The following is a 26,613-nucleotide window of genomic DNA, read 5'->3' as shown; positions in this document are numbered from 1 at the left end:
GAGGAGTGTCAGTTATCACTCTTCCTGTGCTGCAGGATTCAGTGGGATTGGGCTTGATGGCCAGGGACAGGATCAGAGGGAATGCCTGGGTGTTACTAAATCTTGGCACCTGTCAGCACTTTCTCAGGGAAATCTGTAATGCCGAGTGTCTCACTTCTTGGAACAGTGAGAACACTTGGATCACCGGTGTGTTAACTGCAGCCTGTTCCTTCAGCCAGTTCTGCTGCTGACATGAGCCGGGTTCCTCTAAGCACTCGCTGCAAACAGCTGCAGAAAGGCAATGTTTGGGTTATTCAAAGGATTTAAGGAGTACCCAAATACAAAGCAGAGAGGGCAGGCAACTGAACTCTCTTGGAATTTATTGCTATTTTCAGAAAATGCAACGTTTCAGTGGCCTGGTGCACTTGGTGCTGCAGCCCTGACAGAGCTGGATGAGTCAGGCACTTCCCAATGCACCGCTTTGTGGCACTGCCTGTAGTGATCCTAGGCCTGACCCTTTTAATCTCAGCATTCCCTTTCCCTCTCCTTTTTTCACCAAACACTTCTCCCATTGAAGAGACAGCCTTGGAACAGTGGGAGCTGCTGCAACCAAACCACTCTCTCCTCACCTGCTGCTTGCGAGTAGGACCTGACTCCAGCTGATCTGACTCCTCCCGTACCAGTTTGGTACACAGGAAATGAGGGGATCTCATGAGGGGTTAATTCCCTTCTGAAGAGCAGTGAACACCTGTAACAGAGACTCCTGTAGCACCAGCTCCTTGATGATGTGGAGAGGATTGCATGGATTTTAGGATATTGCTCCCTGTTACAGTATGTGAATCCAATCTTGAGGTGGCATAAGAAGTATAGCAGTGGCTGTATCCTGCTTCTTGATTCCAATTGCACATCAAAGATAGGTGATGAAATATTATTTGTATTAATTCCCAAATTTGTTTAACACATTTTTGTGGCCTTGGATAAATATTTTCAGCTTTTCCCCCTACAGTGGAAAGTGCTGATGTTTGGGCAAAAGGAAAGTGGGGTGAAAGCAGGTAGAAAGCCAGGTCACTGCTTGCTTGATCTTGTAGAAATCAGACTAAAAAATAATTGCATGAACACCCACCTGTAATTTCATTAAGGATGAACTATGGTTGGTCATTTTTAGGTGTAAACCCACTTATTTTCATTTTTGGAACTCTGAGTGAAAACTTCAAGTTTTGCTCTGGGTCCTGTGTGGAAAGTGATGCAGTTGTTTAAGGTGTGTATATATGGTGAAGATCCTTCTTTTTCTGTGTGAAATCTGGGCTTTTTTTCACTGTACAAAATTCTCATTGTGCACCCCAGGTTTGCTCCCCAAAGCCTCCACCAAAACCAGCTCAGCAGAAGGGAAAAAAGCCGGAAGGTGAAGAACCTGCCTGTCACAGCAAAACAAGTGTGGGGCTGACAGGCACACAGCTCCTGGGAGAAGAAAAGCCAAAAACACAGAACAGGAGGCATCCCCAGGGAGAGCTGCAGCAGGTGAGGATTTGGGCCCTGCAGGAGCCCTGTTCATTAGCTCCATGTCCGTCTCTTGGGGAGGGCGAGGAGGAAGAGGGTTGGAAAAGAGCCAACGGTTCCATCACAAACTCCAGGAGCTGGCACAGGCTTGCTGGCTTCCAGTATTCCAAGCAGGAACCTGAATCTCTGGTAGCTCAGGGTATAAGTACCAGGAGGGCAGTGCGTGACCTGCCCCAAACCAGGCACCTTCAGCTGCTAGGTCAGGACCTGGGGTAACTCTGGACCTACTGCAGTCCTTTCAGCACACAGTGGAGTTACTGTCTTTACCTCAACAGGCTCCCCTGGCCAGGCCTTCCCCCAAACCAGTGCAGCAGAAGGAAGACACGGCGCACAAGGGCCACTCCAGCTGCCTGAGCAGGCCCCACACCCGAGGAACATGCCGGCAGTTCCAGGTGGAAGAGAAGCTGCTCAGCTTTTACACTACACAGCAGAAGCCTGAGCACCCGAAAAAGGTGAGGGGTTTGGTGTTATCATAGAAGTCACAGTGTCTTGAGAAGGAAAATCAGCTCTCGAAGCCTCAACTACATGTACGCAAACTCTGATAACTGTGTGTGCTATTGGCCAGCTACCACTGCGGTTTGTGTAGCTGCAGAGCAAAGCCCTGCATGAGGATGCAGACTGTAATTTCCCAACTCTTCGATCTCCCTTTATGGACCCTGTTGTTTGCTTGGTAGAAACTTAGTTCAGTAGTTTCCTTCTCTGTGTAGTGGAAAACTTCAGAGCGCTTGTTACTTAACTCCTTAAATTCTGAGTTTTACATCAGAGGATTTAAGCAATTAACAAACTCACTTTGAATATTATTGTTAATTTAGTGCATAAAAGGGCTGAATTAATAGTTTCAGTCTCACTCTTCAACTGTACAGGAAAAAAAAAAAAAGAAAAAAATGAATCAGTTTTAGTACAAATAATACAGCACCACATCCATCTCAGTGATCACTCTGTGCTCCTGTTCTCTGGAGCTCTGGTGTATTTTATTGAGGGGATTCTACCCTGGTTTTCTTCCATATAAACAATAACTTGGTTAAATGAGGACAGTTTCTAATGAACACAAAAATGCAACTTTAAAGGTAGCTTTATGATTAATCCAAAATTCTTTGCTTCAAGCAGTCTGATCATCACTGCCTGGAGACTCCGGTACAAGCTGGGAGAGGGAAGCAGCAAAAGCACAGCTGTACCTGAGAGCACCAGGCAGGACAGGGGTGAGCAGAACCATCCTGGGAGATGTTTTGGCTGCCAGCAGGGGAGATGGACTCTGACAAGTCAAACACAACTTTGGAATAGGAAACCATTCCAGTGTTACTTCCTAGTCCTCAAACGTAAAGTTTTTGCAGAAAAGGGACCAGTCACTGGGCTGGTGGTTAGATTCTATTTGTGTTTGGATTTAGTATTTCTAGTGGAAAAGCTGCTATTCCAACAGGATTAAATGTACTGTTTCTGTGTAGAACCATTCTGTGGTACTCACTGAATATTCTGCATAATAGGGGGAACTTTAAATGGGTGTCAGGTAACATTTGTGCCATTCAGATGAGAAAGTGGAGAAGGAAAAAAGGCAGGATGCTCTTAGCTTCATTTTGCAGAATTCCCCTCACATAATTCAGGAGCTTTGTAATGGAAAGCTCTATAGGAAACCAAAGCTGTGCCTAGTGCTAAGGGGCAGTGGAAAAGAGAGAGTCAAGTCCTGGCTAAGTGAGAAATGGGACTGTGGTGTTTGTGGCTCCCTTTCAGAGGTGGAGGCTGGCCAAGGACAGCATTGCTGTTGGAGATGTAGAACAGCCCATGCACCCATGGCCAGCCAGAACAAGCCCCACTCGACCAGTTCATGTTCCTTGTGATGGGCAGAAGCTCAGCTTCACTGTGAAATGCAAAACTTATACAAATCAAACCAGCAGACTCACACTTGAAATCACATCTTGAGTTTCCAGGATAAACCTTTATTAGCAGGAACACAGGAAAGACTGAGTATATTAAACATTTTTGGAAACAAGCCAAAGATAGAGAAGAATTTCAGCTTTAGACTTCAATAGTAAATATAGATATGTCTCTTTAGGAGGCATTTAACCATGTCTTGTGTTACACGCTTACCATACAATATCCATACAAGCGCAAATTCCAGAGGTACAACTCTGTAAGAATTGTAACGCTTTCTCTAAGATAATTTAAATACCTCAATGGCATCTCTGTTGTTTTGATTCATATCTCCCTTCATATTAGCTTTATAATCACAGCTTTTTTTCCCCTGCAGGAAGACACTGCAAGAGAGCTGCCGCCATTTGACCCCTACAGAATACTCTCAGAATCCCGAAAGAAACTCAATCACCTTGTAGCTCCAGTTCCTGCAGCAGCATCCCAGGCTGGTGCTGACACCACTCGTCCCTCTCTCTCTGTTGTGTTTAGGCTGGCATTTGCTGATGAAACCTACCCCTACACTGCAGCTGTTCTGGTGCTTCTGCTGCTCATTGTTCTGTCCTTGTTTCTGCTTTGATGTTGCTGTTCCCGTGTCTTCAGTGGGAGTGCAGTGGTGCTCCCACCATGCAGTGTTTTCCTAGAGTTTCTTCATTGAAGATTTCAGTGTCAGGGGCTTGAAAAAGAAGATTTAAATAATCCTGTCAGTACATGCCTTTTACAGGCAAGTTCTCATCTGCACTCAATAGTTATGGATTCTCTGAACTATTTATGCTGGTTTCTGTTATACATGTTGGGATTCTTTTCATTGTTTTTAACTGAACCTTTTGTTACAGCATTAAAAAAGTATCATTAAATACAATGGAGTGTGGTCTTTAATTACTCTGGCATTAGTGTGGGGCTGTCTTTAGACTGTGTCAGAAAACCTTTAGTTTTTGCAATACTGATGCATTTACCTTTTCCACTCTAGTTCACTCCTTAGATTTCCTTACCTTATTACAATAAGGACATTCACCAAAGATGACATTAAAGCTCTGTCTGCTGGTAGGAAGTCCTTGTAGCCACTGCAACACAAGAAGTGGATTAAAAGTCACGTTGGTTTCATCTCCAATTTAAGAAACGTCCATTAATTACCAGAGTTCAGCTGATGAACAGCTGACAGCGTGCATGCAAAAATCAGACGGTGGTTCCCTTTCCCAGAGAGCTCATGTAGGAATTGGAGGTGACAGGACAAGTGCCTGCTCTAATGTTCCTTATGCACTCTTGCTCAATGCAGCATTTAAGTGGACAGTGCTGGTTGTCCAGAATGTGCCAGCGAAGGAGCAGGTTGTGCCATTTACCTCATAGAGACAGGCCTGGTGGAAGGGCTGCCCGCAGCGAGGATCGTCACACACGTGGTCGGGCACACTGCCCTCCAGCCGATAGGCGTAGCAGATCCCACAGTCCTTGGCAAAGTCCTGGAACACAGCAGTACAGCTGAAGGGAAGCGGTGGGCTGCTAGCACACAGACTGCTTCACCTATGGTTCTGCTCCTGCAGCTTTTGTTGGCTGGAATTACTATTTTTTGCCTTCAAGACATTCACATTTATGTTACAAAGGCAGAGTGACACTGGGCTCCAGGTGTGCAGGGCTTGCCTGGGTTGTACTTCATCACCTTGCTGAATTACATCTCATTCAACAAGCATTTACATACTTTTGGGTGCTTTTGGTTTATTAACCATTATGATTTGCCATTAGACACAAACCCTCAGTCAGATCTTTATGTAGAAGCTTCATGAGTGAAAGCAAAGTTCGAAATACAGTGTTAAAGCATTGTCAAAAATTAATTCCCGGTTTGTTTCAAATGCACCAGTATTTGGATGGCCTCTTGTCCTCTCTCTAAGCAGCTCTACCTAATTAGAACTGAAGTCATCAACATCCATAACAGAATGTTTGGATTTTCCACATCTCATTAGCCACTCTGGGACTTCCTCTTTTCCTTTTAATAGTGGAGCCTGTTATTAATGGCTTCACTGCTATGAAGGCCACAGGAAAGTGTGCACCTCTAATCCAAGGTTAACAAGCTCGGACAACTGTTGCTTGAAGTTCAGAAGTCCTTGTGACAATGTATTAATCCAATTACCTCTCAAAAGTCCCTGATTTGCCCTGGCTCTTAGAAAGTGACCATTTAAATGTGACTTATAGTTATGTGACCCATAGTTAACCAAAACCAACTTACGCTTTTTTCCAACACCACACGAGACGGAAAATCGATTTCTAGGAGCTCTCTCAAGTTTTGTAACAAACTGATTTCCGGATCCCTGGGGGTGGGAGAGGGGAGAGAAATCCACACAAGGAATGGCAAACACCGTTCAGGTTTCCAGGCTGCTTTAGTGGAGACACTCACCACAAGTGCATGTTGCTGTTGAGTTTAGTTCTCAGAGGGTTCACTTCTGCCAACAACAGACAGGAATAATGACATCACCCTGGTGAACCTCCCAAGTTTCAGGCAGGGATCAAATCAGACATCTGAGTCCAGAGGAGAAACAAGTGGAATTTTCTGCCTTACCGTGATCTGCTCCAAGGAAATAACACTCTGGAAGCATGTTTGGATGGCGAGGATCTACCTCTACGTTCACTGAGACATTGTTCCCTGCAAGGAGAAAGCAAGGCCGTGGGAAAGCTGTACAGTCAAGGATTTGAAAAAGGAATCATTTTAAAAAGCAGTTTGAAATTGGTTAACTCAGGCTGGGTTTCGTTAGGATAAATAATAACAAAGTTGGGAGGTATCCAAATGATTGTACAAAATATCAGTATACATTAAATATTTACATTTCCACAAACTGTAATTAAAAAATATCAACTGACTAAACAAACCTGGGACGCTTGTGTTTCTTTTAGACTTGGCTTAGCCTTTACACTTACTCAGAAATAAATGTAATCAACCCAAGCTACATGACAAAATCCATCCAAAATCTTGGTGAAACTTTAAAGGTGGAGACGTGTGTATAACTTACTAATTCATCTTTATCTTTCATAGTCACAAAGGGAAGCCCAAACCCAATATCAGGCAGCAGAAGTTAGTCCCCTCCCCAGCAAATTCCAGGACCAAGACAACAACGCAGTATTTTTGAAAGGGCAAATATTTGGCTTTACAAGACACCCCACCATCCCTGGAAGGGCTCTGTTCCTTCAGAGGGAAGCAGCTCAGGGGTGCTCTGGATCTAGCTCCAAAACAACACAGCAGAGTTCTGAACAAGCCCAGGTGAAACCCAACCTTTTCTGTAATTAGAGCTGTGTTAGGCTTTCCATCCTGGAAGAGGGTGGGCGTGAATGAAATCAAAGTTCAGTGTAGCTGCAGGTTCCCAGTGCCTGACAACAAAGGGCTTTAAGCCCCGTCCTTCCTCTGCTCAGCTGCTCCAAGGCACTTTTTGAGGCTTTTCTTCCCTTTTCCTTGGCCTGTGGCAAAGGGCAGCAGGACCAAGACAAAGCCCTCCTGACTGCACACAGAGTGGAGTCTGACCCACGTCATTCCAGCCTTGCTGAACTTTTCCTGTCCTTCCCTCCTCTCCTGAAGCAGCTTCCCTCTAGCTCCTTCCTCCCTCCTTCTACAACTGTAAGGGACAATGTGAGTCATTCCGTATTCTCACATTTCTACAATTTGCTATTGGTGATGTGGATTGCAGCGAAAAATCAGCACTTTTCCGGCAAAGATAACATCCCCCCAACATTTCCAGCCTCTGACAGTTGCAATTACAACTCCTTATCTTACACATATAATTATAAAATTCTTTATCCTATGTATATTAAGACCTTAAAATGCCAGACATCATCATATAAACTGAGGGACGTTTTCAGGTGGTTGACAGAGAAGCCTAATTTCCTTCCTCTCTTTCATTTCTTTGTCCTTTCCCCTTGCCTCCTTTAACCTCCTTTTTCCCCTCAGGCTGCACTCTAATATTCCTTCCACTCCAGGATACGATGAATCTAAAGTTTAAAAATCTGGAATTTGTGATTGAGGTAACGGCTTCACCTAATTTGATCTTTTACAAATACTGTTTTTTCTAGGGCTACCCTGCAAGAGCTCAGCTGTTGACAGTTCCATGTTCATAATTTGCAAATACACAAGGTTTTCCTGCAGAAACTTTCATTTATCTGACACCAGAAAGTTGGAATAAATTTCCCAAATAGGATCAGCATTCTGTTATGGAAAGTTATTATTTTTTTTTACTATGCAAAAGAGTAGTTCTGTCTTTGGTTTTAAGTGCTGCCTTTCCTTCCCCAAACCTGAAGAAGCACCTTCTGATGAGACAAGCAAAACAAAACAGCTCCCTGAGTTTTACTTCTCAAATCCACTCACATCCCTTTAAATCTTTTCCTACCTATCGCAATTCTTCTGTTTGTAGCACTCCGTGTGGGATTTTCTGGCTCAAGCACCCATGTCTTCCCATCGATTTCATCAAGGGCATCCCAGAACTCCTTCAGCGACTCCAGTGCTGCCAGGAACTGGTTGTAAATGTCTATTAAGGAGTTCTAAGAAAACAAGAAATTTAAACAGATTTCATTGAGTTTCCACCAGCAGCCTGAGAGAATATTTAAAAAATAATTTCTTCATTTAAGGAGCGTTGAAATCCCTGTGTGCGTCCCAGTATATCGTGATAGCATAAAACACGGAATATCACCTAACAACCTCATCATTATCTCAGAATTAGGCACTATAAAAACAGGTGCTTTAAGATCAGCTCTCAAACTCTGTAAATAAGGCAGGAGAAGGGGAAACCATCTAATAAGCAGAGGATTACATGTGGGGGATTTCAATATTTGAGAGTGGATTACACAGAATCAGAAATATCTTTCATTAGACAGGACGATATACAGGGCAGCAACGCAAAAGAAATCTTTTGAAATCATCAGTGGGCAGGAAGAAGTCACCATTTCCCCAGGAAAACACTTCTGCAAGAGGAGAAAACACTTGGTGGTCAAGTGAGCCCTTTGCAGGTGCAGATGCCCAGAGTGGGACAGATTTCAGGTATCTTGAGGTTCAAAAGAAAAAGCGAATTAAATGTTCTGTTCTCCGACAAGTATTCTTCTATGAATTAAACAAAATACAGAAGGAATGGTTTCCTTTAATCTGTAGTGAAATATTATATTATTCCTTTCTCACCTGGACAAAGAGCAGCAAATTATCTGAGTGTTCTCAGATGAAGAAATATAATTTTTCTATGTAATAAATTTTTATATTTCATGCATGTGCATATCAGAAAGAAACGGTGTAGCTTGGAAATAAAATGCTACTTTTTTTCCTGCTGTTGTTAAATTGTATTAAAGTAGGAAAGCACCTAAGCAGAGAAGTGTGAATTCTGGCAATCTCAAAATGTAACGCTTATTATCTTTAAAAGCATTTTGTTACCTTTATAATACCTGAAGTGATATAATAGTGTCAGTCACTTAACCACATCTTAGAGTATAGTATCTTCATCTTAAGTACTATTATTTCCAGTATTTTAATAATTTTCACACAGTCCTGAAATGTGATCTTTTGTGCTCTGATGACACTTAAATTAATAGCATAATTTTCTGGTACTTGCAACAGTTGCTTTCCATTTTGATTTTTTTACATTTTTCTATATCACATACAGATAAATCCTCTAATAATCATTTTTATCTTTATCTTCTGGGAATTCAAAGGGTTTCACTAGAAAAAAGAAACATCAAGGGATTATAACCCACAGATAAGTTTTAAAATCCAATTAATTTTAATACTAATTGTAATTTTTCAATGACGTTCCTTAAAAAGGTAGTTAAATCTTTTTTTTTTTCCTGCACTGTTCATTTGATCTTATTTGTATGCTTCACTGATGTTGCCAGCTGTCTCCTGCTATATATATAAATGCATCTATAGCTATTTAAATACATCACCTGCTTGTCATGCAAACCATGAAAACTCCAAGATTCCTTTTCATTTGATTAACCACCTAATATTGGTCACTGCCCAGCACTTTCAGAACAGCCCGAGATCCCACTTTTCTTTGGTCCAAATTACACCACGACCATTGTTAATATCAAACAGCACAAACTGTTTCATGGTCGCCTTTGTACAAATGAATTAGAATTTGTGTGAAATATGTCAAAATGCTTTGACAAATAAACCATTCATTGTTCAGACTTGCCAACGCTGCTCACCCGGGCTGTAAAAGCACCCACAAAGCCAAACTGGTTCCTCCATCCTCCATAAATGCACTGGTTTGATGGGTCCCAGAAACTGCGACCCCAGTACCACCTCTGTTACCAGGCTCCGTGGATCCCATATCCGTTTATACCACTGGCTTTGGCCAGGGAAAAGCAGATACTCTGGACCTCCCTGCCTCCGAGGGGAACACACCTTCTCTTTTACCAGGGAAGTATCATGTGATTGATTCCTCAACCTTTTTATTTCCATTTCAATCCTCTGCACTCTCATCTCCACCTCACTACCAGGACCTCCTCATGCCAATTCCTTTCTTCCTTCAATTCAAACATTCTCCCAAGCCCACCCTAACTGCCCATACACCATTCCCTCCAATCAAAGAAATAAGAAAGAATGGGGAAAAATGTCACTCTACTCTCGGTTCTTATTTCTAGAGCCACAGAGGCTGGGAAGAATAAAGAGAAAATCTTGAGTCTGTGCCTGCTGAAAAACCAATGACGCCTTTCAGGAACTTCTAAGAAGTGCTCTAACCTATATGGCTGCTCTGCCAAATTTCAAACATCTGCTCCATATCCTGGCTGAACTAAATACTAATCAAATGGTAGTAAAAAAAGGTCTAATTAAGGTACATACAGAACAATTGATTGCAAATTATTTTTCAAAAAGAGATAAAAATGCAATCTTTATTCTGAGATTTTTTTTGTTAAAATTCTTCCTAACACAATTATTTGCTTATCCGAAATTAAAACAACCGCAAAGCCTCCTAATTGGAAAGGTGAAATAGCCTAAACTATAGGTGTCACTACTTCTTGCCCTTCATGAATTCATAAATAAAATAAAATTTAATAAAACAAACAGTCATTAAATGGAAAAGGGATCACCTAAAGAATTTTAGATTCGTTAGATTTGTTTGGAAACAGTTTCTCATCAACAGTATTTTAACAATTTCCCCTCTCCTTAGCAGAAATAAGACACAAACCTGAAATCTTTACAAAGTATCTTGTCAATCATCTCCATTTTCTGCATTTACAGCTGGTGCCTGTGAAGTTCCCTTGCCAAGAAAAAACACAATTATGATGCTTTTTATTGTGTTTTCCTCTAAATAACCCAAGAATAATCTCGTTCCTGCCACTCCACCTTCTGCACCCTGCGTTCCCGTTTCCTTGCTGGCTGCTGCATGACCTCATTAGTCATTAATTTCCACTCCTGTGACCTTCATGTAGCCAGCCAGGTGGGCAGTGGTCAGTCTGGAAACCTTACCCTGACGTGAGACACCCTGATTCTGCAGAACTGCGCTTCCAGCGTGTGCTAAAATTGGAGACAGCACATTTATCTGGTTCTTTAGAAAAAGGCTATAACAGAAATAAGTAGATGTTCTTGCACTTGTCATTGAGAAGCACTCTGCATTTATTTGGCACTTAGAACAGGAGCAGCAGCAGCAGCATTGCCCTTGGTGCTGATTTCTTACTACTCTAAAACGTCTCCTCTGAGCCAGAATCCACTGGCTGTTGCTGCTCATGCTGTGAGACACCTGCACTGGCTACTGGGCTTGTCATGACGCACAAAACCCCACCATCTTCAGCTTGACATTGTGCAAGTTATAATTATTCATCCAAATGAATATGTCAGAGCAGCAGCAGCAGACCTCTCATCAGAGCAAAAGAAAAATACATCAAAACATTATCAACCCAGCAGGAAGACAGGGACCATAAGGAAAATTACCCATTTTTAATATGGATGCCATAAAGCCATGTCTATTATTATACGGAAGAAAAAAAAAAAAAAAACCAACCCACAACCACAAGTTTAAAATCCATGAGCCTGAAAAGCACACACAGGGGGTGGGAAAGAAAAATCAATTACCTGCAATTTATTTATATTTTCTTTCATAGGAGTTTATATTCCAATGGTGCCATAGCACCAATTTAGTTAAGCCTTGTCAATTTATACTTTAAAGGTTTAATATTAAAAGTTTAACACCGATTGGTACCAAAACAGCACGTTATTTCAGTAGAGAAGAACTATAGCCTATTCTTTTTCCCTTTTAGGAACCAAAATTTTCATGCACTTGAGTACCTGCTGAATTCTGCTACCGGTGGTGTTGCAGCATTATCTAAGCTTAACCCATATTTTATCACGGTGTGAGGGCTGCTCGCCGCAGTGATTCCCACACATTTGGAAAATAAACACAATCTACACAATTACCAAAGCCATTTGTCCCCACAAGCCTTGGGTTCATGTCACCCACACACGTAAGGTCAATTTGCAAAAGCTGCTGTACAGCTAAAGCATTTCTGTCTGCTGCTCTTTGGTTCAGGATTAGAGCTGGCTCTCTGCAGCTGGAATTAGAATCTCATGATTTCAAAACAGGCTCTTCACTTACACACAAACACCTTTTGTTCATGCTTTCAAATAGTCCCCAGGTAATTTTAACTTGTAAAAAGATTTTAAGCATCTGAGTATTGTATTTTTAAGAGGATTTTTCCTTGGCTGTATTGCTAGTATCAGTATATCCACCCCCATTTTTAACTTGTCAAAGGCAGGTTTTTCCAGAACATTTTATTAAAACATGAGTCCATCTTTAAAATTACTAACAGTAAATACAGAGAAGCAGTCACTGTCAGGAATGTTTGAAATGTTGTTAATTGGAGGCAACATAAATTGCAAGGCTGTAAAATCAATAAAACACTGTTGCAAATATGTATTGAGGTTAAAAACAGCACTTGAAATCCTGGCCAGAGTGTAGGGACTCCAGTAAAATTTACGGGAAAAACATTTATTAAAATTGTTCCAAACCATACAAGAGAATCTACACCTAAAATTACATAAATAAATACATTTTTCATTTGCAGTGGTTGATTATTGCATACTGATTCTCAGTATTAGTGGGTCTGAGAAGAAGAACATTGAACCCTGCAGAAAAATTATATGCTCAGCTTAAAACTCACCCTGCTGCAACCTGCCAGCCATGTTCCCTATGTAAGTTATTTATTGTGGGAGTTAAACTTACCAGGTGCAATAATTTATATTTTTCCAATTTAAATGAAATGATATCTATATAAATTATTTTATACATATAACATGTATATATTATATAATAATTTTATATCTTATACACATAATATGTATATATATAATTTTATATATATATACATATAATTAATATTAACTTGTATCTGAGTGGTCACATTTAAATTCATTTAATAAAACACACATGCTGTATTCAGGAAGAAAGGTACATGAAAGACCCACAAAAGACAGTGTGGTTCTTCATAGTAGTAATGCCAGTTAAACTAAGAAATCAGAATTTCACTAAATACTTCCTGCATTGATTATAACTGGAAAGGCTTTATTAAGTTATGAAAAGTCTTTAACAAACTGGGGAAAACTCTATAGAATAACCAACTCCTTTTTTCAATGCCTGTCATCTTTAGAGGGTGTTTCTTTTCTAGAAGACAATAATTTTCCATGCATTTCTCTTCATTTTCACTTTTCCACCATAATTCCTAGAGAATCTTCAGTCATATGAAGAGATTAAAAAAAAAACCAACCCATCCAGTACATACAACATGCAAGATATATCTCATGGCAAGGAAGATATTTAAGGTGCTCGGATAAGGAATATGGAGCTCAGTGTTATTAAATTTTCATGAGCACATCCAGAAAGAAAATGCACAAAGAGAGAAAAGCTGGAGTTTAAAAATCAAGCCCAACCTCCTGTTACCACCCCTCCACTGCATATGTATTTTTTAATTAAAAAAGCTGCCTAGTCCAGTGGTTACCTGTGGCATCCAGGAAACAGCAAATGGAACAGGAAAATCCACAAGGCAACCTGGTGGTTCTGTAGGATACTGAGGGAGAGAAAGAAAATACAGTTTGGGATTTTTTTTTCTTAGAGATTTAAAGTCAGACTGATACTCAGCTGCCAAATTTGATAACAAAATATGAGCACTTCAAGCATCTTGAGAACTTGGCTCTGTAAGGAAACAGTATGTAAAGCATTTTCAGGAACAGTTATGAATGTTAATTATCATTTAAAGAAGAAATCTACATGTAAATGTTTTATATATCAGTATTTAGTAAAGGCAGGAGAATCACAAATTTCTGTGTTTAGTGGTCACAAAAGCCCATTAAAGAAACCTTAAAACACAATGCATGAAATATTTTTTAAAGATTTCTCCTCAATTACCCATAATGGATAGCAAAGTTTAAAAATCAAACAACCTTTCCATGAGTCAATAACTAATTTTCATTTAAGCTAAACAATTTGTTCTGATTTGCAATATTTTAATATTTAAAACTGAAAGTAATCTAGAGTGCTGAACTATTTTGAAAGAGACAAGTGAACATGGACCCGAAATTAAACCCTCAATCCAAATCAAGAGATAACAATAATAAAAATTTTAAAAGGCTGCATTATTAAAAAAAAAAAAAAAAAAAAAAGCTATAAAAGGTTTCATAACACCATGACACCTTAGCTTATTACAGTTACAATCAAACTTGAGTGTCAGAAATCATCCTATTATTCTATAGGACAATTTAAGCAATTATTAAATACAATATTTATATTGGTTTTCTGAACATGCAGCTAAATTTATTTGGAGAAAGCATTTTCATACCCCTTGCCAGATCATTCAGATAATTACCAAAGTGTCTTAATTACTACACAACAGGCAAATCCTTGCAGTGGCCTATTTGAAGCCTTGGGATCTGAAATGCTCCTGTGCTGATTTTAATCAAAGAAACAGCATAACAAAAATAAACACGCTTTTATTAAAGCATGTTATCAAAAGAAATGCCTTCCCAACAAATACTTCAGCCAAGTCTTCTCAAATGTAGTGTCTGTGTGTATGAAGGCAAATCAAATCCCCATGTTACCAAAACAATGTTTCACACACAGATTTTGTCTGGCAAGTTTAAATGCCAGACAGGGTTTAAAAAGGACAAGCAATTGATCCTTCATCATCAAAAACACTTGAAAACAATATGAAAAGAAAAGAAGAAATAAAAAGAAAAAAGGCGATTACTTACTAAAACAGACAAGTCTGATAATTTAATCCTTTTATTACATACATCTTTAGTTGTTAGATGGTGCTTTCTTCTGCTCTGAGGAGTATTCAGCTATTTTATTACTATCAAAAACCCCCACGAGTTTGCACAGGACAGAAAACGAGAATCTCCCTTCCCTCAGAACAGTGCTAAGTTAAGGCTGAACAGAACCAGCCAACGCACAAGTGTCAGTGTTTGACCACGGCAGCTGCTTGGGAAAAATGGATACTGCACTGTCATTTTTTCTGAATTTTTATACTTTCAAACAGTTAAAATACTTTACTTCTGTTGTCCTAAGAGCAAGAAAACCTTAGGGCAACAGGCTGCACCCAATTTCTAGTCCCACACAAAGCTTTGTATTTATCCCTTAAAAACAACACAGCCTGGTTCCTCTCCTTGCACATTAAATAGACCATAATTGTTATTTCCTGATGGATTTTTCCATCAGCGTATTTAATAATGGACTGACTAACAAATTAATTATGTACTCATTACTCTCTGCGTGTAGAACAGTTTTACTCTTTTTAAAAATCCACATGTGCAATACTCATTCCCAAACAGTATTTCTTCCCCTCCTATTCCCCTTCAAAGGTAAAGCTTGCTCATGTTATGCAAGACCTCAAAACTCCTGGTTTGTAAAGGAATGCAGGATGCCTGTGAAGGTGGGATTTAATCCTACTGTGCCCCCTCCTCACGCTTTCAAGATTATAACTTGAGATGATGGACCATAGTTAGTCCCAAACAACAACACCCAGACACTTTTAGATCCCTTTTTCGCCTGATTTTCTGATCACACAGCCTTGATATTCACAGTCTCTGAGGAGAGATTTGTGCCTTGAAATGAGACATTCTATGAAGAAACGTTGTAATTTGAGTTCAGTGATAAGCACCAGGAAGAATTAAGATTTTTCTGTTTCTGCAAATGCCATGAGTTTGATTTGCAAGCACTGTCAAAATGAGACATTTATTTAGACTGAAAAGAAATAATTTTTCTGACTGACTTCAGTTTCTCATAAATCTTTACATCTCTGACTTTAACAGCAAGCCGTGTTAATAACCAACCCAACATCCTCTAATTCTTGTTCTATGCAGTCTCTGGATGGAGTGATAATGAAGGAAAGTCTCCCAGATGGCCTTGTCTGTAATCCAGTAAAATGAGTGCAATATCAAAGTGTTTTTCATGTGATGCACAGTTGCATCTTACAGATAACCATAATCCAATATTAATTTTAAATATAGTTCATCTGAAAACTCAAAAAAAAAAAAAAAAAAAAAAATTAACTGACCTCTTACCTTGCAGAACAGACACATCAGCAAACAAACCAACTCTCTGAAATCCCAATGAACTAAGAGAAATCGATTTATTTCAAGGAAGCTTCAAGATATTTTGTCCCACATCAATTTACCTTTGCATTTAACTTTAGAGTGATGAGATGCTGTCGACCACAAGAGTCTTCAGCTTTTAACTTGACTGTGGTCAGCCCAGTGTCCACATAGGCCACTCTGGAAGAGAGAAGAAAACTCTCAGAGCCCTGCAAGAAGTGCAGTTTGAAAGGTCTGCAGTACTCTGATTAGTCTGTTACAAATATTAATCAGAGGGAGCCCTATATGCCAAGCATTTCTGCTGCTGCAGATTTACTGCTGTTAATACACCAGCCTAGTGCTTAATGCAGTCATATATCTCTGGGTTATTTACAACGAGTGTCAGGGCTCACGCTGTGGTCAGTGAGCACCGTGTTTCAGTTTTCCATCACCGGAACCTTTGACACGCACAGCATGTTCCTGTCAGCCTCTACTTATGTACACATTAAACTTCCTGTCAAATCTTTGATCCATTTCTGCAGTTTCTTACTCTATGAGACTTTTATGCTCTTGATTTGCTTTTCTCTTCAATAAAGTTCTCTTTTATTATCAATACTATTATTGTGGGGAATTCAGTGCATATTGGTTCATATTCTGAAATCCATTTTCTGCAGAAAATAGTACCCAAACAGGTACAAAATGAGTTATTTATGATGATTTGCCCTCATTTCATGACAGTTTTACACTGTATTCACGCATCCTAGCAAGCAGAAAGTACATACTAAATGTGAATAAGTTTTAAAACTTCTGACTCCTTGCTTAAGCTGTCACTGGTTCGTGTCTCCCCCCAACAATGAAGATGGATACAATTGTAAAACATATTGCTCTCTAAAGATGGATTCTGCTTAGTGGATTCAACAATTGCTAAAAAGGTTCAAACCTCCCCATATATTTACCGGTAAACGGAGTATGTGGATATTTTGGCATTTTTACTATGTCATTCCTGTGTAAAGATAAAAAGCAGCCCAAGGTAATTGCACAACTTATCACCCAGACTGATGGAAAGGCCTAACAGAGTTCAGAGAGAGCATCTGCTTGCTGGCCTAAGCAACATTTATTTTTTTAAACCACTACATACTAGAAAAAGTCACATGGCTCTCTCAAGTGAAACTGGCTTGTGGAAGAAAAAGTAGATGCACATTAAAGGGTTGCACATCCCGAGGAAGGAAGTGAAAAGAAGAAAACTATCTGCATAAATGAAATAGCCTCAATAAAAGGGAACTGAAAAACACAAACACAGATGGAAAAAGTAATAGTGGTAGTAAGAAAGGAGAGAGATTATTTCATGTTTAATGCTGATTAATACAATATTAATTGCATTAATCAGCAGGTTTCTGGGAGTATTTCTCCACAACAGCTGGAAGGAAGACAAATCTTGATAAAGGTGTAATTCAACTGGAGCCAGTTCAACACGATATACTTAGAAAGAATTAGAGGAACTCTTCCTCTAACTGGAAGAAAAAAATCTTTACTCCTACTTTGTTCTAACTTTACCTCAAAAGTGGATCAGAGTTTTATAAAAGATGAGAAACTACCTCTATACCACATCTCCATCTACTGCTTCCTGGGCTGGGGAATTCCTAAAGCAGCAGCTAAGGCCCAGCATGGATACTGCAGTGAAAAATGCAGCAGTGTCTACACCAAAGCACAACTTGTACCTGCAGCACTGTGCTGCAAAGATCCACAGCAAAGGAAAACAGAAAAATTAAAGGGATGCTGCCAAGGTGGCTGAGATTTTACCTCTTTAGACACTCATCTTGTTTGGACCACTTTGATCTTGATTTATATGAAAAGAATGGATTCTTTTAGTTTAAAGTCACACTTTTTGTATAAACATACAAGGAATTGTGTACATAGGTGATATTTCACTTATACGGACTTTTATTCCTCTGTAAGCTCCATCATTTTATGACAGGGAAAGAAAAAAAAAATAGAAACCAACATAAAGATGGAAAGCTTTGGATAAATATAAATCTTGGAAGTCCAGCATGATGCACAAATGACTGAGAGCTCAGGACCAGGCAGGATTCCCTGGAAATGCAGAAGGCAAGAGGAGAAGACACATTATATGAAATAAATGGGAAAGTATCAAGCAGAAGAGCTTTGAGATTTCAGACAACATGGACTTGGAGATTCTGGCAACCTTTATGAATCCCCACGAAGGTGACAGGAGCCCTACAGGTGTTTTATAGTTGATAATTTGCCTTCCCAGGACACTGTCACTGACTCAAACAGCTTGATTTAGGGGAAATATTAGAAGAGCCTTTCCTATAACTTTATTCCTGCAGTAGTATTTCTCTCTCCCCAGCTCAAATCTTTCAAATTTTTCAGATGGATTTGGGTGCAGTCAGCTTCCAGCATGACCCAAAATTTGCTAGGAATGAGTAAATCCGGGGTACACACCAAGCAAGGGTTTTTCCTAAGAAAAATCCTTGAATAAAGCTCAAGGTGCGAGTAGTGATTGCTCCTCACTGCCAGCGCCAAACACAGGCAGTTCTGCTGAAAGATCATTGCAGGATGCTCCCAACTGCCATGCAAATAAAGCATCACCTACAACTCCAAATCAGTCTCAGTAAAGAGGCTTTCTTAGAGAGCCACTTTAGTGTTAAAAGCACTCTGAAATCAAAGGTGTGATTTGCTAATGGACTTCACATCGTCTGTCCAGCTTAATCTCCTTTAAAGTCAGAGCAAACCCAATGTGATTTCCTATGTGCAGCGTAGTCCTTTGATTAATGACTGACTTCCCCAACCCTTCTTCAAGATTTTGGTTTTTAGTTTTTTTTTGCTTGGTTGATGTTTTGGTTTTTTTATCCATTTTAGGAGAGCAAACATAATTGAATCCATTTCCCACATGTTTAAGAATTTTGCCTAATATTCTCAGACTTGAATCTGTGAAATTTAAATAGAGCATGGCACAATTACATATTAACAATGGCAATCACTGACAAAAACTTCAGCTGATTTCACAAGGGTGTTTTAAATCTTTAAATAAAAGTGGGTCTTCAAAGCAAATTCCCACTTAATGTTAATCACATGTTGTTTATTTATATAGAAATCAGGTGGGAAAACTCAAAACTGTTCTTATACCTAAGGCTTCTTTATTTCGTTTAGCACAATATACACTTGTTAAAGTTTTGGGTTGAGAGTTTGTCACATTCTCCCCTCCAACCATGAATTTTTTACCTTTCTGTGGGACAAATAATAAATTCCTCTAAGAAGATCCTTGTGCTGTAAAGAGCAGGTTCTTGAAAAATTATTATTCTAATTCTAGAAAAAGTATTAAGTGTTTTTATGAAAGCATAAAGGTAAATGACAACCAACCATAATGTATAGGAATAGTCACAACCAGCTGTACAAAATAGGGAAAAAGAACTATAAATATTAACGTTAAATATGTTTAATATACCAGTAATTTATAGGTCAAAAAAGAAATTATTTCTTAGTAGTGTATCACCTTTCAGCTCAGTTAATTGAGACTGAAAATATCCTTCCAGTTGATACACGTTTGTTGGGTGTTTTCAATTTAAGAACAAAACAAAATCAGTTTCTGAATAGGGTAAATGAACAGTGCAAGTAAATTTGATGCGTTCAACTCACAAATACAAAAGAGGAACTGATATTCTAAAGATGATGTTTGTTAAGAACTAAAATAATCATACCTATTCCAGCCCAGTATTTCTAGATCTCTGATAAGACAGGAGTAGTATTCTGGAGGCCGTGGGATGTGCAGGTCTTGTGTGTTCTTTAAAGCAATTTCCTGTTTAAAAGAACATTAAAAACATCGTTAAGAGCAATTTCAATATTTTTGCATCTATTTAGCCATGTGATTTTTGCAATTCATTCGGAAATATTAAGCTTATGTAAAATTAACTGTACACTGCATTTGTTTTGTTATAGCCTCCAGCTAAAGCAGACAAAGAAGCTGTTTGGTAAATTACTTCAGATACTGGTAATGAAAACATCTGCAATTTAAAAAAACCCCACAGATGTTGACAACGGAGTCTTCAGATGCAAATATCAAATGTGCCTCTTTTTCAGCTAATAAATTTGAAGTCAAGCATCTTGACTGAAAGAACATTTCAAAAGAAGGTTCTATTAAGCCCACAGCTGTCTCCTGGGCTCCACAGCCACAAAAGACAACACATCTATGATACTCCCCATATTTTATATATACATAAACTTTAAACAGCTATCAAAAAACAAAATCAGTTTCTCAGTTTTAATATCACAGGATCCCTTAGAGTAAGTTTTGGTACAGACACTCATCAAGAATGTAGTAATGCCTCAAAAAGAAGTTTTAATCAAAAAGTTAATGTTACTGTAAAAAATAAGCCCTAACTATGTGTTTCGGTTGTGTTGTGCTACTTGTTCTTTAAAAGTGCACTTAAGGTAAAAATATGCTTACAGAACGCATACATTTATGACATTTAGAATAAAATTATTAGTAATTTAAAATAAAATAAATTTAAATTAAAATATAATTTATAAGACAAGTTTAATAATCATTTCTGCCCAGTTCTCCCACATTGTTGTTAGTGTTTTCATCCTCTGCAGTAACTGAGGATTGTTATTTTGAATGAATTATACTTTCACTGCATTCTCATCTTCTGAGTGCATAGGCAAATAGATTGGAATAACTATTGTAAAATATTCCAAAATAGACATTCTTATTCAGGCCAATTCCAAGCATAACAGAGCAATAGTGTAACACCAGGAGGAACTTCTGCTGTGGTTTTGAAGAATACTTCCTCTGTCTTATTCCTAAAGTTAAACAGGTTGGGTCATTCATTCATATTAATCAGCAAGAATGCTCATAGAATAATGTTTTACTAATAGGTAAGAATTCCCAGTTTCATGTTTATTAAAGGGTTTGCTACTCTTCAACCTCAGACCTGAAAAACTTTTAAAAGGAGAATAAACAGCAGCCTCTGAAATATTAGAGAAAAAAAAAAAGCTTTCTGCATTTATTTGTCTAATTGTTAGACAGGTGAAAGCACCCTCAGCAATCCGCTGACGGTATAACCCCCTGTATAATTACAAGCCTGCTTTGCCATCTAGACAATGACAGAAATTCCAAGAAAATCACTGTAAAGAGGATGGCTCAACACTGAGATCCCTTGCTGGGATTTTAAATTTTCAATAGCACTCCGATTTCCAAATACAGTCTCTTAAAATCCTAAAGGATATTTATACAGCCGTTACATGAACGGCATATACACAAAATTACCTCTTGTAAAAAAAAACCAACAAAAAACCAACCAACCAAACAAACAAAAAAACCAAACCAAAACAACAACAACAACCCCCCCGAAAAACAGTATAAATATGTGGAACAGTAATCAGTAAAAACCTGAAAGTGAAATGCAAAGCTCTAAGAGCATCCCATGTCCCACAAATATATTCTGCCACTCACCAAAACAGTTTTCAGCTCCACCATAAAGCTGACAAGATCTGGGCAGCTGTGCAGCCTCTGGAGGAAAGAGAGGATTAGTTAATTTCTGCAACTCATAACTTCTGGTGGTTCAGCCCAACTGCTTTTCTGGTATTGGCAAACTAAGCATAAAAAAGACCAAGTGTATAGCACATGTTTAAATTTTTCAATTACAGAAGAGAACTCCCAGGAAACCTAACTGAGAATGAGCCATCCCCTCTGCCACCCCACATGGCATCACTCGTTTAGGTATTTATGAAACCACGTCCATGAGACACAGCGTCTCAACCAACACCCGGGGCAAAGGTTCCTCCTCGGAAACAAAGTATTCTTTGGGACTCAAAGGCTGCTGCATCCTCACTCCAAAGCTTCCTTTGGATACTGAGATGTAATTTAGATCCCAAGAATGAACTGAGACTATTAATAATTAATGTGAATTCTCTCCTTTGTATTATGAACAACTTGTAAAAAAGTAAATACATTAAAAAAAAAAAAGCAAAATCTGTCTCTAATTGAGAGAGTAAAGAAAAGTTCCAGTAAAATATCATCAGTCATAAAAAAAAAAAAAAAGAGAATAAAAGTTGAATAACAACAAATATTTACTAAATTCCATCCATTTCTCATAATATTTGCTTGCAAATCCTCAGGCATTTAAAAATAAATCTTGGCTCTATAATGAAGGGAAGGTTCTTTAACCCTTTCAGAATAGGTGTTATGAGCACAAGCTTTTCAGAATCATTACAAACAAAGATTTAGGACTTTTTCATAATATTTTAAAAAGCAGTTTTAAACTTGTATACCTGCTTTAAAATGTGCCGATATCCATGCAGGATCTTCTTCAGACGCCAGCTGCACTCTATCCTAGACAAACAGGGTTTTGTACAGATTTTAAATTCACAGTACATGATTTTTAGAGGACAGCAGAAAGCCCTCTACACACAACAGCACAACGGCTTTCCTTGGAAAAAAAAAAACAAAGGAAGGAAACAATACTTCAAGACTGCTTTGAGTTTTGTGTTCAAAGTTATTTAAAACTCCCAAATGTCACTATGCCAAAGCCCATTAAAAATTAAGCATCAACCTGCAAAAGCCCGTTCTGTGCCGAAAACAACAACATAATTCTTGCAGGCAAGTGTGACTTCATAAAATACGCTAATATTTAAAAGTGATAACCTGAAAATGTCAAAGTTACCTGTAATGCAGTTTTAATTACCTAACCTAGAATGTAATAAAGCTACGGAATACCACATCTGCTCCCAGTTTGGAGCCGCCTGGCCTAAGCAGAACTATGGAATACAAAGTTAAAGGCTCATCCATGTATGTGGATTAGCTCCTTTCACCCCACTTCCCAGAGACTGATGAGATAAACACAGAAATCAGAACAGAGCTTTTAAAGAAAAGTTGGGTCATACCAATTAATACACAGAAACAGCAAACAGAAAATGAAGTTAAAAATCTCTGTTAACCATCATTGCTTAAAAAGCTTACATAATTGCTTAAATTTACAACTTTGCACTGAATTTTCTGTTTCCCAAATGGTGACAAATAAGTGATCTATAAATATAAATTATATTAAAAAAAAAATTTCCCAACTACATTGCTTCATATATGTAAATACAACCAATTAATTACAACATGCTTCGAAGTTAATTAACAACAAAATATTTTGATATAGGCAATGCTTATTGTCAGCATTTATTAACACTGATGCTGTGCAACTTTGTTGCAAGATTAAGCTGAAACCAGGGAGAATTAATTAATAACACTGATATTTAAAAAAAAAAAAAAAACTCATTTTCATATCCATTATTGTTTTTATCAAAATGAACTTTGTTACATCATACTTCGAAATTGCTATCATAAAAGTCTCTTACCTGGCATTTTTCAGCTGCAAATCCACTGGTAGCAGTATCCTGATGTGGAAGTCTCTACCCTTGAAAAGAAGTATTTAGTTAATAGGAAGGCCAGAAAAGAAAAATATTAGACACTTGTGGGAATTATTCCCCATCAGATCAGCTACTAAGAAAGAAACTTTGGGGTTTTTTCTGTTTTTAAGGAATATTATCCAGGATCTCTTTCATAAGGGATAAAAAGCAGAATACAAATAATACAGATACAAATACAATAAAAGCAGATACAAATAATGTTGATTTTAATTCTGAAGTTGAAATACTCTTAACCTTTAATTCACAATATTCAGTAAAAACTCTCCAGTACATCACATCTCATAAAGCAAACATAACACCTTTCAGGAGAAAAATAAACCTTATCCAAATCTGGACAAGACCAAAACACATAATTTAATCCAAGCTGTACTACTGTACATAAAAGTTTGTCTTCAACTCCAATAAAAGTCAAAACAGATGCTTATCATAAAAGTAACCATACTAAAAAGAACCTTGAGCCCTGATCCACAGCATATTTCAGCAGTTTTACAAACTGTAAACAAAAACAGCCCCAAGTACATAAATTTCCTTTTTTTCCTGTTAGTGCAATCTACATGGGACAGCTTCTAAATCCTCCCTACTTGTACTTTCAGTACTTATTCAGGTCCTCTTTCTACTTTCTTATGGGATGATCAAAATAAAACTGAAATAAAGAAAGTCAGCGAAGCCTCAAAGCAAAGGGGGCAGATAACTTATCTTAAAACTTTTATTCCAGACCCTATCCCAGCTCAGCACACCTTGAAATTGGGCATACTGGGTCCCCAGCACAAGCAAGGCATGGACATACTGGAGTTAATCCAGGGAGGAGCTCTGAAGGTGACCAAGAGCTCAAAGCTCTCTCATTCCAGGAGAGCCTGAGGAAGCTGGGACTGTTTAGTCTGGAGAAAAGAGGGATCAGGGAAGGACTAAAGAAGGTACAGCCAGGTCTGAGTGACACACACACTGGCAGGCTGAGAGGTGATATTAGGAAATATCACCTAAATGGAATGGAAAAAAATCCCCCTCATTAATAGTTAAGAGGGGATCAGGGACTGGAACAGGCCACCTAAGAGGTTGCACACTCTCCGTGCTCGGAGAGATTCACAACCCGATTGCAAATGGTCTAAAGAAACCTAGTTAAGGCAGAGGACCTCCAGAGGTTCCCTTCAATCTGAACGTCAACTACATTTTTGACAATGCTAGTGGACACAGCCCATATCTTTTGCCATCTGCTAGAGGACTAAGTCCCACGCTATTTCTAAATTAACCTACACCCGTTCAGAGCTCTGTGTATGTGATATTTAAAGGAGCCACAGGTGCACAGCGTCAGTGATGACGAAGCTGGGTTAGGAGCAGCTCCTCACCCTGCCTCAGGCGCTGTTCTGCTCCCTGCACCGCGCTTTCCGCATCCCAGGGGACGATGCAGCCGCTTCAGCTGAAGCCTCACAAGTAAACGAAAGGAAAACACCCATCATCAGTCATTTTTGTCAACTTTTACCAGGCCATGAACGCGGGCACATTCAGCCTTGCCCCGAACCACTTTTGCCAGCACAACGAACCCAGCCGTGAAGGCAACAGGAAGCCATTCCCTGGGCAAACCCGCGGGACGGCGGCGGGACCCCTCAGGGCCGGGAAGCGGCATTCCCCAATGCACACTGCCGGTGCCTCAGCCAGGAACACCGGCACGGCGGGAAGCGCTTCGCTTCCCTCTCAGACCCAAGCGCGGCACGGCGGGAAACACCCCTCCCCCCCAGTAAGGTCCACCGGCCAAGCGGCGCCCGGGCCGCGGTACCTGGGCAGTGACAAAGCCCTCGTAGGCGGTGCCGTGGCGGTCCTGCGGCAGCAGCAGCGGGCACTGGCGGAGCAGAGCGCGCGCCCCCGCCATGTTCCCGCCCGGCGCCGCGTTCGAACGCGAGGCCCCGCCCCCGGCAGCGGGCGGCGCACGCGCATGAGGGGCAGGGAGGGAGGGGCGGGCTCGTGAGGGGCGGCGCGCGAGGACGGGAGCGCGCCGCTAAGAGGAGGGCACCTGAGGGGACAAACGTGTCACTGAGGGGAGGAGCGCGCCTGAGAGCAGAGCACACCTGAGGGGGGAGTACACCTGAGAGGAGGGCTGTGTCGCTGAGGGGAGCATAGCTGAGGAGGGAGGGAGCGTACCTGAGGAGCGAGGTGCGTGTCGCTGAGGTGAGCGCACCCGAGGAGAGGGTTGTGTCGCTGAAGGGAGTATGCACCTGAGGAGGGGGAAGCTCATCTGAGGGGAGGAAGGCCCTCGAGGGGTGAGGTGCGTGTCACTGAGGGGCGCACACCTGTGGAGAGGCGAACACCTGAAGGGAGAAGCGCACCGAGCTGAGGGATGCGCACCCTCGGGGCGGGCCGCGCGCGTCCCGAAGGCAGGAAACCCTGAGGGGGGGGCCCCCGCGGCTTCCAGAGCTCCTGAGGGGCAGCTTCCATAGAACTCCGAGAAGCAGCTCCCACGTCTTCTCCTACAGCAAGGAGGGGCTCCGGCTACTTTGAGGAGCGTCTTTTCCAGAGTGCTGAAGGAGCGCGGCTTCCCTAGAGCAGAGCCGGGGTCTCCTCCTTGAGGAGACTGGATTAAGTAAGGACTAGATGTTAAGTAAGGCTAACTATTAAGTAAGGCTCATAGTCAGCTGACTGTGTCATGGAGATTTTCGTGCCACCCAGTGCAAGGGGTTACTCGGTTTATGCTTTCTTTTCTAGGAAGAAGTCAACGTTTCCTACCGTAACACTTTGAGGGGTCATAATAGCTCTTCTGCCCTCTCACACAGGTGTTGGGATAAAAACCTTCCTCTCTTTTCTGGGTGGGTTGCTGCCAGGACCTGGCAGCCACTGTATGTGGGAAAGCTCAAGGAGGGAAAACTTTGGGGGTTTTTGCATATGTTTTGGAAGGCACTAAAACTTTGCACATCGCTGAGGATGAGCATAATGCAAGACTCAATTTCTGCCCAAATGGGCATGCTTAAGAAAGAAAACACTGGGTTTGTTTTTTTTTTTTTTTTTTTACCTAATTAGATACATTTGAGCAAGAAGACAGTTTTATGAAGAGATAGGTGACTTACCACAGTTATCTAGGAGGTGACTTGTGGCACAAGCAGCTGAACCGGAGGGACAGGAGGAGGGTTGAAAGAGAAATTAAGAAAACCACACAAATGTTTACACCTGCAGCTAAATCTTGTTTCCTTAGCTTGGGAGGCCCATTCACAGGGATTGCATGGAAATAGGAGAGT

At 40.1% G+C, this 26,613-nt stretch overlaps 2 protein-coding genes across 9 annotated transcripts in view; one reads left to right on the top strand and one right to left on the bottom strand.

Annotated features, from left to right (window-relative positions):
- The window catches only part of VRK2 (VRK serine/threonine kinase 2), a 39,179-nt gene extending 35,161 nt beyond the window's left edge, over nucleotides 1–4,018 (top strand). For 6 of the 8 annotated variants that reach the window (XM_040059016.2, XM_040059018.2, XM_040059020.2 and 3 more), the window contains 3 exons: nucleotides 1,324–1,497; nucleotides 1,812–1,988; nucleotides 3,779–4,018. In XM_040059016.2, coding sequence (XP_039914950.1) covers nucleotides 1,324–1,497; nucleotides 1,812–1,988; nucleotides 3,779–4,018 — 591 coding nt within the window. Of the gene's footprint in view, nucleotides 1–1,323; nucleotides 1,498–1,811; nucleotides 1,989–2,640; nucleotides 2,736–3,778 lie in introns of all 8 variants that reach the window. The other 2 variants (XM_040059024.2, XM_040059023.2) reach the window with 2 other exon arrangements.
- FANCL (FA complementation group L) lies at nucleotides 3,451–25,279 on the bottom strand. Its single transcript, XM_040059025.2, has 14 exons — nucleotides 25,164–25,279; nucleotides 23,321–23,379; nucleotides 22,247–22,307; nucleotides 21,429–21,485; nucleotides 19,675–19,772; nucleotides 16,060–16,156; nucleotides 13,387–13,455; nucleotides 7,800–7,950; nucleotides 5,987–6,070; nucleotides 5,825–5,870; nucleotides 5,657–5,738; nucleotides 4,779–4,895; nucleotides 4,431–4,502; nucleotides 3,451–4,114 (listed from the first exon to the last, which is right to left on the bottom strand). Exons 1-14 carry the CDS (start codon nucleotides 25,254–25,256, stop codon nucleotides 4,079–4,081), a joined length of 1,122 nt encoding a protein of 373 aa, XP_039914959.1. The 5' UTR covers nucleotides 25,257–25,279; the 3' UTR covers nucleotides 3,451–4,078.
- Nucleotides 25,280–26,613: the final 1,334 nt, after the last annotated feature.

Source organism: Hirundo rustica, chromosome 3 (genome assembly GCF_015227805.2).
Source record: "Hirundo rustica isolate bHirRus1 chromosome 3, bHirRus1.pri.v3, whole genome shotgun sequence".
In the NCBI taxonomy this organism is placed as follows: Eukaryota; Metazoa; Chordata; class Aves; order Passeriformes; family Hirundinidae; genus Hirundo; species Hirundo rustica.
This window is presented reverse-complemented; position numbering and strand designations above follow the sequence as displayed.

Coding starts and splice junctions, on each gene's coding strand:
- FANCL (XM_040059025.2), bottom strand. CDS start 25,256: ATGGCGGGGGCGCGCGCTCTGCTCCGCCAGTGCCCGCTGCTGCTGCCG. Junction 5,739..5,824: donor AACAGCAACATGCACTTGTG/GTGAGTGTCTCC, acceptor TCCCACCCCCAG/GGATCCGGAAATCAGTTTGT. Junction 4,503..4,778: donor ACCAGGCCTGTCTCTATGAG/GTAAATGGCACA, acceptor CTTGTGTTGCAG/TGGCTACAAGGACTTCCTAC.